At 37.1% G+C, this 14,921-nt stretch overlaps 1 protein-coding gene across 2 annotated transcripts in view; it reads right to left on the reverse strand.

The window, feature by feature from the left end:
* itga3b (integrin, alpha 3b) overlaps window positions 1–14,921 on the reverse strand; it is a 45,421-nt gene that overhangs the window by 17,035 nt on the left and 13,465 nt on the right. For both annotated transcript variants that reach the window (XM_065242764.2, XM_065242765.2), the window contains exons 2-7: window positions 7,656–7,792; window positions 4,200–4,276; window positions 1,459–1,705; window positions 1,159–1,263; window positions 870–1,071; window positions 175–368 (exon numbers count right to left, since the gene is read on the reverse strand). In XM_065242764.2, the coding sequence (XP_065098836.1) occupies window positions 175–368; window positions 870–1,071; window positions 1,159–1,263; window positions 1,459–1,705; window positions 4,200–4,276; window positions 7,656–7,792 (962 nt within the window). The remainder of the gene's footprint in view (window positions 1–174; window positions 369–869; window positions 1,072–1,158; window positions 1,264–1,458; window positions 1,706–4,199; window positions 4,277–7,655; window positions 7,793–14,921) is intronic.

Raw genomic sequence — 14,921 nt, forward strand, 5'->3', positions numbered from 1 at the left:
TGATAAATCAGCCACAGCCTTTAGATGGCAGCACTGTGATACTAAATGAATCCTTTACACTCTGATAACAATTTCACATGTGTTGTTTTATAGCAGCACAAGTTATTCTCATATAAGATAACTACATTTTCCCGCATTATTCCAGTTGCATGTGTTTTTGTATGTCTGCTCCACCTTGAAATCCATCCTGATTGATGTCTCCGACTGCGGCAACAGCAAATCCAAACCCAGATCCTTTCTTTCCCTTCAGAACTATGTTGGCTTTTTCCCGGAAAGAACCGTTTTCATTCATGAAAATATAAACGGCCCCGCCCTCCTCCTTGTAGCGGTCGAAGTAGAACGGTGCACCGACAATCAGATCATTCCAGCTACATCACAACCAAACACAAACACAGCACATTGACATCCACGTACATTAACCTTGTTCTTTGCATAGCTTAAGAAAAGAATGAGCAACCTGCCATATCCATCTGTTTACATGCCAATAAAATATCTTATAACATATAAAGACCTTCTGTCAAACTCAGACACAAATCTATGGTGAAGTGGTTACCGTGACGATATCTCAGGGCTATCAGCCAATCAAAATAGAGAACCAGAAAGAACTGTATAATGTTTCATATACCTGTAAAGGTACAATAAGGAACCTCAGGGTACAACCACAGATCCAGAAAATATATAGTTGTGTACTTGTTTCTGACAATCGTATATGATCATACAAAAACCCCTGATCATATGTTTTTAATCAATTTAATAAATCCGGTAGTGGGAAAAAATAATTTAAACTGCCAATACAGATTATAGGTTGATACATTAATGTGTCCCTGGTATAAACACTCCCTTAAAGCAAGGTAAACACAGTGACCTACTCATCATTATTGAGATCTGTCACAGCCAGACAACTGCCGAAGTACGACCCGATTTGTTCCCCTGAAATGATGAGCGGGTTAAGAGTCAGGTCTTCTTTCTGTGCCAGAATGACTGAACCCTTAAAAGCGTCTCTGGGAGCTCCTGTAACCACAGTATACTCGGTGTGATGCAGTAGTTTTGTGTCCTCCAGCACTGAGTAACCTGAAAAACATCATAAGAAGTATTTAACCTGTGGCAATCAATGCTGATCTATGACTTGTGTTTCAAAACACAGTGTAAAAAACATACCTATGTAGATGTTCAGCCTATCCTCACCAAGCTTACCAAAGCTTTTGTCATCAGTGTCCCCTGCGAAATCTGAGTTGGGGTCTCTGCATTTCATATGAACATTACCTGGTAAAGAAAAGAAGACCACAGTCATATCACATAACCACACGGGTAACCGGGCCTGGCTCCAAATGGACTGTGGGAAATGCAACAATATGACCCTAGGGGTGATTTTTATATTTGATACAGCGTGTAGACACACCCAGTGCATTTTCCACCTGAACCATATTTCAGCCATCCCACAATACTTCTGGTCCTCACCCTGCCACACGAAGCTGCCCGGAGCACCGAAGTAAATGTCGTTTTCTGTCATTCCCGCCGAGATTCCCATGTTGCACATTCCCTCCAGATTCTGGTCGTAGTTAAAGTCGCACTGCTCGTAAGTGTCAGACTGCCAATAATCAGACGAGTCGTAGCTCAGGTCATTGCCCCGCACGTAACATTTACCCACCATACGCTGCTGTTCTTCTGCACCCAGAAGTATTTTGACATAACGATGACCACATGCCTATGACATGAAGAAAGAGAGAACAGGGGTGCAAGTCAAATAACATATACGGGCAGTTATGCGGACAGGGTTTAAAATTAATCCAAGACTAGGCTTTAGTTATTTTAGGACGTTTAAGTAATTTCATAAACACACAGGGTTTCCCGCAGCACTTTTCAGTTCGGGCGGCCCAGCTAAGCTGGGATACCCTACCACCTTAACTAGGTCGTCCAAAAAAAAAATTCCACCAAACGCCACATGGCCGAAATGAGAGAAAGACATGGTCCGTCACTGTCTAAAGGATAACTAGCCCGTTGATAAAAACATTTAATTCATTAATAATCTAGTATGTGTTCATTTTCTGTCATAGTTTCTTCAAAATTGAGTTTTATTTGAGTGTTTTAAATAAAAATATTTTTATCATGACGCATACGCCCCGACCCTTTGATTGCCACGCCCCCAGCCCGCCCACCTGCACAACCCTACCACCTTAACTAACAAATTTTATGCGGGAAACCCTGAACACACCTTTCAAAAACAATACTGGTGTGCATCTCTAGACAAAACTATGGCACTGATATATGTTAAGATGTGTCAGTGCAAGATCTTTTAAAATTAAGGCAGCTCAAACATGCAATTTAGTCTGGGACTAGGATAAGCCCTGTCCGGGAAACCACCCCATAGTCCAACTCTGACTGTCATTTTCATAAATAAAAAAATCCTGATAGTTTACTAACACCCATCTCATCCAAGATGTTTATGTCTTTCTTTGTTTCGTGAAGAAATTAAGGTTTTTGATTAAAACATTCCAGGATTTTTCTCCATATAGTGGACTTTATAGTGGACCTCAACAGTTTACCGTTTCAATGCAGCTTCAAAAGGCTCTAACAATCCCAACCAAGGAATAAGGGTCTTATCTAACAAAACCATCTTCATTTTCGCCAAAAAAAGTACTTTTTAACTTCTCGTCTTGCACTAGTTGTGTGACACGCTAGCGCGACCTTACGTAATAACATCGAAAGGTCAAGCATGACATATGTGAAACTACTGCTCCAGTGTTTACAAGTGTGAAGAAAGAGGACCGTTCAGATGATGTTGTATGTGGAATCATACAAATTAATGTCTTTGTGTCAGTTTATTGTTTAAAATGGTCCGCAAGTGTGCGTTTCACATATGTAACATTTGTAAATTGTAATACGTTAGGTCGCGCTAAAGCGTCACACGGCTAGTTCAAGACGAGAAGCTGTGGTTTAAAAGTACTTTTTTTTTTTAAATGCCGATGGTTTGGCTAAATAAGACCCTTATGCCTTGGTTGGGATTGTTTAAAGCCCTTTAAAGCTGCACTGAAACTGTAAACTGTTGAGGTCCACTAAAGTCCATTATATGGAAAAAAATCCTGGAATGATTTCTCAAAAAACTTAATTTCTTCTCAACTGACCAAAGAACATAACATAATCATCTTGATCCCATTTTTTACTTTAATTTAGTGTTTAATGTAGCAGTTACAGCATAAATATGATATATACCTGCAAAATGATTATGCTCAAAGTTCAATTCCAAGTGATATATTTTCTTTAACAGAACTGCTTTTCAAGGACTACAGAGAACAGCCGGTTTGGTCTACAGCTCTCTACTTCCTGCCAGTCGCCAGCTAAGCTAAGCTGCTGTCAAATCACAAAACACTTAACCAGCTACACAATCAGAACTCGTTACGTATTTTTGAAGCAGGGAAGACATCAGCCCATTTTAAGGATAGTGAAAACAGTGGTATAAAGATAAGACAATTGTTTGAAAAATACTGCGTTTTTTACACACGAAACATTAACACATTATATTGCGCACCGTAAACACAATCAAAGCTTCGAAACACAGGAAAAAATGTCCGCTTTAATATTATAATAATCTAGTGTATTCAAGGGTGTTCAGTGCACATGTATTTATTCATTTTTAAATAAAAGGTCTCACTCCTAAACATTTCCTAAAATTTTGTAAATTAAAATATACAAACATAAATAAATGGACCCTGTCTGTGAATCCAACTTATAGTCTTATTTTCAAGCATCCATTTTTGATTTTCCTCATTGGTTTCCATCTTTGACATGATCTCACTCAGTCAATATTAAAGATATCAAGATTATGTTTTTACAGAATGATCTTTCACATATGTCATTGTTGTGTCAGCATAATTGTGTTAAAATGTTGATGTTATGGCACAATATTTTTAGGATATTGTTAACAAAATGCCTTTTAAATAGACAGATATATTTTATCTTGGTTAGGGAGCACCTGTAGCAAGTGATATTGTTGTAATCCTGAATAACCTCTAACCACTGAGCCAAACACACCTGTCCTGAACATCAAGGTTATAGGGAGGTGTGTTAAAGCAGAGCTGAGATGAAACTATGGCAGACATTTACATCTCTTCACCTGCTCATGGAGTTCAGAAGAACGACCATAACACAAGTCATTGGATTAATGTAAGATGATAAAGAATAAAAGATGTGTTTTATCTCACCAGCACTCGTCCTCCAATCCTCTGACTAGCTACAGTAACTCCAAGCCACATGCCCTCTACCATCTCTGTGGACTGAGCTATAGGAGAAAAAACGCAGAACACAATCAGATATATCTGCTGTCTTATACTTCACTATTAACATTAAGAGCTTGTGTACCCATACAGCAATTAAAATATATATATATATATATATATATATATATATATATATATATATATATATATATTTCAACAAATTAAAGGGCACCTATTTCATTGCTAAAACAACATTATTTGGTATAATACAAGGTTTTCGCCTGGTTTATGGTTCAAAAAACAACTTTTTTCCACATACGGTACATTTTTGTAGATCCAGTAATCCCTGCCTTCCTCAAACGTTCTGATTTTGTACAAAGCTCATCGATCCGATCTGTACATTGTGATTGGCCTGAATATATCTGACGTCAGCCGGAAATGCGACGCTCCTGATCATGTTTGAAAGATTAACTTACAATGCAATGATAACAGGAGTTAACTTACAGGCTGTGAGTCAGAAGCCGGTGGAATTATGATAATGTCGGTCTTCTCTACATCACCAATCCCAGGAGGTAAACTGTTGCCTACAATCCGTGGGTTTGTTGTAGTCCAAGAAAGGAGATTTACGTTGGAAACGATAACTCACATCATCATTTACTTTGGTGTTTGTGTTTTAAAGCATTTATATTTTTTGTCGCACAGGAAAAAACGTAACAGTTCTAAAAAGGTTCAAATTAAATTTATACATACATATACATTTTATTCACACCATTCCTACGCCCCATGACGCTTTGCTCGAATTATTGGCGCGACTTCCGGTGCGTACTGTCACTGAACCGGAACCGGCGTTTTCCATGATGATTACGGTCATAATTTCATGTATGAGCCAAGTGTGAAGATGAAATTAAGAAGTGTCCTGATAAATCATATGAAGATATATTCAATCGTTTCATGTTGTTCCTCGGGGGTTAAGGGTCTTCAATGCGCAAATATTAAAGCACAGAGACATACCAGTATCTCTACAGTGGGACAGTCAGTTGAGTGTTTAATACATGGAAAATACCGAGACTTCTTGTTTTTAACCTTTTCAGGTGATGGTTTAAAATGTCACAACTGTCCCTCTGGTGTGAGTTTTTTTCGACTTGTTTGAGTTTTAATGGCGACACATCAAGCTTCACGTAATCCAACAGCAGCAGTAACTTATGCTTCTCATTCAACACATTGTAAGTTATTTAAAGGTAGGGTAACACATTTTGAAAAATGCTAACGGTAGCCGCCTAGCAATGAAATCCCGATCCCACCCTCAAGTCAAATCGCCATCCAAAGTCACGCCTCTTTCATAAAACATGAACACGCACAGATCAGACGGTCACATCTCATGTCTCATTCAGCAGTAAGAAAACTTTGCAGTACAAAGTGAATAACACTTCCAAAATAACCAACATAAACAACTGGTTTACATCAGAATTAGTTTAAGCACACGTTCGGTTGTGTAAACGTAGAAACTATATCGTTATGCTAATCCGTAAACGAACACAAATTTCATAAGCAACACAATGTTTCATCAAAGTAGAATATCTGAATCCATCTCAATACAAACATATCGCGTACCTACCTTACCAAAATAAACAGTGCAACAACCCTTTCAAAACCCTTTGCCTTCTGCAGCTGTTTTCATCTCGTGGTAAAGCAGTAAATTTACCGATGTTAATTTGAGTTTTTGCTCTTGCTGATCCAGGCAGTTTTTGCTGTTGTTGTTATAAAAGATGCCTTTAGTTTTGTGGCTCCTGTGTAGGTTGTCAATTCAGCAGAAAAGTTTGCCATTCTCGCTGTTTACAGACAGGAGATGAGCGCACGTGAACGCGCCGATGACGTATGGTGTCTGCGTGGACTCGCTGCGCAGTGGGCATTCAAATTACGCTTACGTATGAGGGACAAAAAAGGAAACGTCCGTTCGGACCGAAATCTATGATTTGTTGAACATTTTTTGGTCTTATGCCTTTCACAGATGACATACATTTCTACAAATACATTTAAACAACTTAACACAGTGATTGCTATCAGGATGTGAGGAGACTTTTAACCAGCATAACTAAAAATGTTTCAAGATCAAATCTGTTACCCTACCTTTAAACAAACCATAATAAACATGTTAAACTACTATTACAGTATTGTTTTCGTTTTATGGAAATATTATAATGCAGTAGATAAGACATGAGCTTATGAAATGATTTGCTTATTTAAAAAAATAATTTAAAACATAACAAAAGTAACGTTACGCGCAAACACATCACAAACTATTTAACATTAACGTATAAGCAGTTAATGTCGTAGGCTATATATTCTGTACTGTAATCTCATTTTGTAATAATATATAGTAGCAGAATAAATAAACCAGCTAAATAAGCATATTTGTATCAGCATAATATTAATTGTTTTTGAATAATTATTGTATTTATTGTTCACTGTCAGTTTCTATGAAAGGTTTTACTGGATGGATGTGTGGATACAGTTAATAGATGCACATGCGCAACACAAACACATTCAGTTTTTGTGTGTATTATGGTTAAAACAAATGTTTTGTAGAGATTTACTGCGTTTGTATCAGCTATTATGACAACCCCTAACTGCACAAGTTATGCCGGTCTTCCTGGATTTCATAATAAGCATTAAAATGCCAGTCAAAATGTCAGACTCGTATCCCTGGCAATAGGACTTCCATTAGCTGAAGTGGCTCAACGGAAGTTTTACCCATATGAGCTACTGTAAAAGATGGCGTCGCCCGCATTTACGTCAAGAATAAGGTGATACAAACTTATATATTTTGGCCAGGATATTTTTTGCCATAGCCTATTTGTTGCCATTTTTAAATGTAAAAGTCTTCTGACACACCAAAAGAGAACCAGGACCAATGATAAAATTCAGTCAGTTCAGATATTACTTGAAATTTAACCAGATCTGTAATACCAAGTGACATCTACAATCATCTTACTATATTATTATGAGTGAAGAATCTATGAGGAAAATTTTCTTCATTTTTACACTAATTGTAGTATAAAGTTTTTAAAGAAATGAAAGATGAAGAGGTCGTTTCAGAGGAGCTCATCCACGGTACTGTATGTGCTGAATATCTCAAAAAATATTAACACAGAATTAATGATAGATAGTGCACCTGAACAGACGGCATTCAAACAGATGGATTTCATCAATGATATAATGGGACATATTTTAACATCACCTTTTGGCTAAAATGGTAGCAGGGAATTTGGGGAAACATACAGCAGCTGCTGAACCGTCCACAGGCTTATTATAAAAAGAGTGATAAACAGTTAATTTATCAAAAACTTCACACGTAATTGACAGACTCAAAAGCTGACCCTGCATCTTGAATGAATGACCTACAGTATGTTTCTGTATTATTATGATGAGATAAATGCTTACGTGGAGAAATGAGATCTATGGTCCTGCAGTCATTTGGGTCACCAGTGATGGGACAGTAATAAACCCCTCCTGTTTGATTAATCTTCAGCTTCATGAGAGAGGGCTGTGCATTGTCTTGTGGAGCTCCGACCAACAGCCTACAGATAAAAAACAGACACACAGTTCACTTTGATGAAGATGATATTATTAAGATACTACCCAGAGAGGATACTCATCACTGACAGTGAAATGACGCATATATTCATAGTTTATTCATGGGCTACGGTTACACGTCTATTAGACTTTCACTCTCTAACTTCCAAAATTTTAACTTGTTTTAGCTGGGTAAATACAGCAGACATATTAGTTCTGTTACAGAACTAGGTCAACATAAAAAAAACACATTATATATTTAGCAGAATAAGACCTGCATTAAGTATATAAATAATGAAAATATAGATCATGTCATATTTACTTAAACTAGTATGTAGAGAATAACTGACTCCAATCCATTCAATTATTTCCTAAGTTTCTCTCAAGAGTAAATTTTTGTCCCATCAAAATGGCAATCTTTTGTGTCATTGTTCATGAATAAGACAGTCACAATGTTTGGCCATGTTGTGAAAATAACAAAAGTAAACATTTATATGTGCAGTATTTTCTGATGTGAAGTTTATGGCTAGGGCCATACAAATGATCTAATTAAGCAATATCGCTCGAGTACAGTAGGAGTGGCATATATCATCTATATCATTCTCGACTGAACTAATCTTAAAACTACACTTTGTGACCAAGAAACGGTTATTAAGAAATGGCTATTCTGTCTGATTGCCTACGGCCTCGTGCCTCTGGCCCAATCACAGCCGTGATGATACAGAATTATATCACATTACTCTGAGAGCGATATTGTTTTATACAACAGTTCGATTGGCACTCGTTTGAAAAAAAAAACTAGAAAACAACAACAGAGTTATTTTAAAAGCCTCTTTGTGTCAGGATCCTGAATGTCATTGTATGTGTTTGTTGATGTCATTGTCGGGAGCCTTTTAGTTTTGTCATGTTTGCTATTATTTCAGTCTTGCCTTGTTTACCCCCTCGAGGGATTTTTGTTTTATTAATAAAAGTCTTTTGAGTTGAGAGCTGTCTGCACTTGGGTTCATCCACCACCATCCCTGACACTTTGTTTGGGAACTACTTTCTTCTGCCACGGATTTGAAGGACAGAATGACAGGTAACCCTTTGGGCTGTTTTGAATCTCATAACTCAATAGACGGAATAGTTGTTCTTAATATTACTGTTTCTTGGTCACAAAGTGTAGTTTTAAGATTAGTTCAGTCAAGAATATATCTATATCTATATCTATAATATCCAAATCTGCAGTCGATTAGTAAAGATAGCGCCTATTTGAACATTTGCATAGAAATAAGGGTGTGCCGGTTTCAGAATGGGTGATGACGGTTATGACGCGAGTCAAATGTGACGGTTCGTAACATAACCGTCCGTTGCGTGCTGCGACGTTCGTCTGTTAGGAACGAGCAGACACTGATTATCTACTTGCTCTACGTTTAAACTAACAGCAAAGACATTTAGCGGTGAATGTGCTTTTCCCTCTATCACCGAACGACCCCCACTTCTAACCCATCGTTTTAAACAAATGACCCTTCGCAGGGAGCTAGATTGACAGGTGATCTGACCAATCATACTTTTTCGCCATCCAATGCAGTCAGGAGAGTTATTAACGTTACATTAACATGAGAGGATTTGAACTTGAAAAGCGGAGTGTACTGATTAAAAACAACAATCCTTCTTATGGTCATTCACGTTTATTTGATGCTATAAATTAACTAGAAGGAAGAGATTAATTGAAAAGTGAGACTTTGTTTTATATGTTTAATATCAAAAGTAACCTGGTCTGTCATGTCTGTCAGCGCTTGTCCGTGTCCTCTCTGCTCCGCGATGTATTTTGCATGAGAACATGGTGGGGCGTGAGAGCGGCGTATCTTGTCAGACATAGCGACAGTAACTAAGGGGGAAGGGTCTTTGTGAACGGTCAATTGACCAGAAATATTCTTTATGTTCATGAGTCATCTCTCACTTATGGTGTTTTTCAAAGAATAAAATACAGTTGGAAACGATGTAGACCATTAAAGCAACACTATGTAGTTTTTTACCTTTAAATAATGTCTCTAAAATTATTTCAGTGATAGAACAACTTTTAACTGGACAAATTGTACTGTTGCTTCAACCTGAGCAGCCTCCTAGCTGCTACAAGCACACTCTGAAAGTGGCGGTGGAGGGTAGAGCACACAGCCCTGCCCCTCCCCCTGCCTACAGAAGAGTGTCTGATTCCAGGCACTGTTGAGCTTTTCAACCACATGGGGGAGCTGTAAGTCATTTTTACCTGGAAACTACATAGTGTTGCTTTAATAATACAGACTCTTAACCTCTTGAAAAGCACCCCCATTCTGGCCCGAAACCATGAAAATACCTACTTTCACTAAAAGGGCTGTTTTTACTAAACCATTTATAGTATAAGCATAACTGTGGTATCATTAGATAGAAGACACTTTGAGCTTCGTTTTCCATGTTTCAAAATTATTTTAAGATAAAAAAAAAGTTTGAGAGGCTGAAGTACATTTTAATACATTTTTTTTTGCATAACATCTTTTTTAACACTAAAAATCTTAATCATAAATATATGTGTGAAACCTAGAAATGCAATGAGGCCAAAGCCACAAGTCTAAAGAAGTTATATTTCACGTTTGAAGTCAATAGACCCAAAAATGAGGTTCTTGCTAGAGTTTTTGTTAGACTAGTGCCTTTTCTAAGTGCCAGTCAGCCACAAAATATAAGTCTTTTGTTTACATGCATACACGTTCGTTCTTTTTATTGTTTATCCTTATATAAGCGTATAAAATGCCGTATCCACACCAGGAAATAAAGCTTCACACAAAGATCGTTGAATTCGTGTTCTAATTGGCTACACGTTCTGTCTATCAATATTTTCCATGAAGTCATTGGAGGAACGCGCGAGTCAGATGACGTCACGATATTTGACAGCGCTGTTTGGATATTATGTATTATACTCCCGCCTACTTGTACAATCAAGTTTGAGCGCTGGTTTTGAACGCGAGTGTGCTCTCATATACAAGTGTTACGATGTAAATAGTCCTCAGATTGTATATTATAATCTATTACAAGACGTGCATCTGAAATCTGATGTAAACAATGGAAAATATATCCATATTTCACGGATTATACGCATTTGTGGACAACAGTGGTCATTGGATGTACTTTGTTGGAGAGTTTTTATGGGTTATTCACACATCTGAAACAGACTGGATTCGATTCGCGTTCCTTATACCAGCACAAAGGTAAGGAGTCAGTTTATATTATGCATGTTGTTATCTGGACTTCTGTTATAAAATACTATATTTATGATACTAGAGCAATTTAATCTCAAAACGGACACCATACACTGATGCTAAACCCTTAGACCTTTTAAACGATGTATAGTAGTGTTATTATTATTCTTGTTTGTACACAGTAGGCTATATATATATTGTTAGCAGCATAAAAAAAAACTGACGTCCTTCCGTCCGCGAGCAAGTGCGCGTCGAGAGGTTAACTAATTGTTTTTAATCAGTATTTAAATATTCTCAGTGATTAAAAATGTTTTATTTTTTTAATAACATGGTTTTAGCTGTTATAGTGAGAGTTCTAATGACAGTGTTCAACTATAACCGTCGGTCTCACAATTATATAATCACAGTCACAATTCACATAGAAAGATTCGGACAAGACCCAAACGCACCAACAGACGTCAGTGTTCACACAGCCTGATCTGGGCTACATCTCTGACAGGAATTCCCTGGCTCTGATGTAGGCCTATCTGTGTGTGATGGTCAAAAATGAGATCAAACCAGCAGTATTTGGTGCCATGAAACTATTCCTTGTTTTTTTATTCATATTTAGTGTCTTTTGTGTTGGTATTGATTTGGCATTGAGTTATCTCATCAATTAAGAGAAAATGTTCCCCTGCCAATGACAAGTTTTTATGGCAATATATATTTCCACTATTATCCACCAGGTGGCGCTCTTACCCAACTTTTAACAAACAGAAGCATCCACTGATTCAAAATAGTAAAAACTCTGTGTATGTTTTGATCATCGGTCTGAATCTGATCTTTGGTAAAGTTCTTTACCAAAATGCAATTGTCTACCCATATTGGAGAGGTGATGAAAAGAGAACAAATGAGGATATTATGATTTTTTTTTTGAAAGCAGAGGGTCTGTTCTTTCGTTTGATATTCTATGTTTATATATTTAAAGAAGAACATTTTCTGGAAGGCATTCAACTTTTGTGGAAACCATAAAAAATGCTGGTGCTGGCTGGCAACTTTTCTTTTTAAAACACTGGCGGAGAGTTAAAAGCAAGCACAACGACAAATTTACACAAGAATATCATAAAGACTTGCCGGTGGGCTGTAATTATAGCTCAGTAGTAGTGCATTGCGTTAGCAGCGCAAAGGATCATGGGTTCAAACCCATTGAACACACAAGCACTATTCGGACGGGATTAGTTTTCCAAACAACGTTTGAGTTTCAACGTGTCCCCCAGGACGTCTGTGATTTTATGTACCGATAGGATTAAAATGATGCAGGCTATTCCAGAGATGGGAGTGTCTGTTTCATGCATTTGGGCATTGCAGAAGAGCACGTGCTCTGGATACGCGTGTTTGTAATGTTTAATATTTTGCTTTAAATGTAAAATTATGAAAGAACATGTAATTTATTAATTTAATTTTAACAAATCAAAATAAAATATACAAATCCTACTAAAGTAACGTTAGCCTACGTGTTTTATATAACTGTCTGCTTATAATAAACCCAAAGAAATGAAGAAATAATGATTAATAACAATTTATTATCTTTATTAATTAACATTACCATTCCGGAGTTGAAGAACTTTGAACGGAGTTTCTTATAACGTTACTGATATTACAGTGGCCAGTCTTAACTGTGTTTGATATTCAGCTCGTCTTGATTTAATTATTTTATTTTGCCGAATGCGAAAAAACATCCATATCTGAATGAATGGGACTCAGAAAATACAATATACGCGCATTAGTAAGACCTTACGGCAGATCACGTTGGCCAAAACACGAAATGAACCGCGTTTTCAAAAGATATTGCGGGCAAACACAGACATTTGCATCCGGACGGGATTACATTTCTCAGAGGACCTCTGAGTTCGGCGAAAAACAGTAGGTAAATTGCTCTGGAATTCTTACGGAGGTCCTCAGAGAAAAACACAGACATGGCCGATTCGGACGGGATTAAAAACACAGAGGACCTCTGAGAAGCACAATTTTCTCAGAGGTCCCCCTGTAAAACTAATCCCGTCCGAATAGGGCTTAATACAGAGAATGTACAGTATACCTCCAATGTAAATTGCTTTGGTCTCTTCCACATGCATTAATGTACACTTAACCCATTCTGTAACACCCTAACAACCACACACACAGTTAGTAATCTTACGTTTCACCTTCTGTGCCGTAGACTACAACATATTTGCCCTAGAAGTGCAGAATTCCAGCTCTTAAGAGCGTGTGAATGATGTCACGACTCGAGACAGGCGAGCTATTTCTGAGCCCTGAGGATACTCTCTATCACCAGGTGTTGACACACAGTGAGCTTAACAAGAAGAGTCTGAACTAGTAGTTGTAAACGCTCAAATCTCACAGCTCACTGAGAGTAAAAGATAAACTGAAAGCAGTCAGGCTACAATGCTTTTCTTAGACAAGCTTCCATCTATGGTAAGGTACCTGTCTGTCTCACAGAGAGTCTTATTGGAAGACATTTCAATCTGAGTATCAGTGGCCACCAGAAAGCTGTCGGTGATCAGGCACTCTTATCTCATGTTCAGACAAGAGCACCCCAGTAAAATGGCATGACTGGAATGTTTTGCAGGTGAGAGAGACTGTATTAAGCCAAACGACTTACTGTATATTTGGCTGTGTTTTTTCCTGAAAATGCTGGAATTCATGTACTGTACCTGACTCACGCTTGTACAAGTACACTACACATGGCAGAAGTGTTTACATGTGAAAGATACGGGAGGACATCATTCAATATAACAAATGCAGAAAAGCTCTCAGTCTGATTTATTACATGAGTAAATAGCAGGCAGCAAAGAAAGTTATTTCTGCTGTAACAACTGGTTATAGGCAAGCTAAACACAAGATACTTGTAATAAATCAATCAACCTGAGTATATTAAAGACCATATAAAATCAGATCAGGAGGTTTATGGTTTTAGTTTATGTTTGTAAGTCTATTCAAGTGTGTTTAGCCAGCCTGGTCTCACTGTTAATACGTAGTAATACGTAACTTTCAAAAAACAAGAAACATATTTTTGTACATTTAATAGATGCTGAAGCATACAATGTAGAAATATGCGCAAGATTTAATCGTAGCATTATTATGTGATGATAACTACAAAATGTAAAACATCTATAAATCTTACTAGAAAGATTGCTGTAATTTCACTTTAATAATTTTATCGATAACACTAACCCTACCCCAAACCTTACCCTAAACCCAAACCCTTTTGATAACTTTTTTAAATATATGTATTCTATTTATTTTATGCAATGTAATGCACAGAAATGTGTAGGAAAATTTTTGTAACAATATAACCAGGGTGCGATTTTAGAAAAAAACAGAGGGGGGATGTTTTCATAAGCGTCTATTTCGGTGACATTTCGTCACTTTGTACCCACCACTTTTAACTTCCGTCCATAATAATTTTGACTGTTTTCAGTGGTTATGAGGAGCATGAGAGAGAAAATATATTTCTAATTAAAATATGTTTTATATTCAGACATGTGCTCTCAGCTCACGAGCTCTGATCGGAACAAATCCGAACATCACTGTCTGCTGAACTTGCGCAGAAACATCAAAATACAAACAGCTTTTTAAAATGGTTTTAAAACTAAAAAATTTTTTATAATTCTTGACAAAATTAGAATATAGTAAAAGTTGTTTTTTTTTGGAAAAAAAAGTTTTAGGTGGGCCTGTTGAAAAGTGGGGCTGTGCCTGAGCTACAGGACATCGTCTTTCCAAACATAACCTGCGCGAATGAATGCATCTCTGTCCACAGCACATTTTAATTCATAAAAATAAATCATGAGAACATGAACTTCATAACCGCATTTGCAGGAATTGTAAAATCTTTTTTCTTATTAACTCATGAAGCAGCCTAACGCAATATTTTTACTCTAAT

The sequence above is a fragment of the Paramisgurnus dabryanus genome, chromosome 1 (assembly GCF_030506205.2).
Source record: "Paramisgurnus dabryanus chromosome 1, PD_genome_1.1, whole genome shotgun sequence".
Classification (NCBI taxonomy): domain Eukaryota; kingdom Metazoa; phylum Chordata; class Actinopteri; order Cypriniformes; family Cobitidae; genus Paramisgurnus; species Paramisgurnus dabryanus.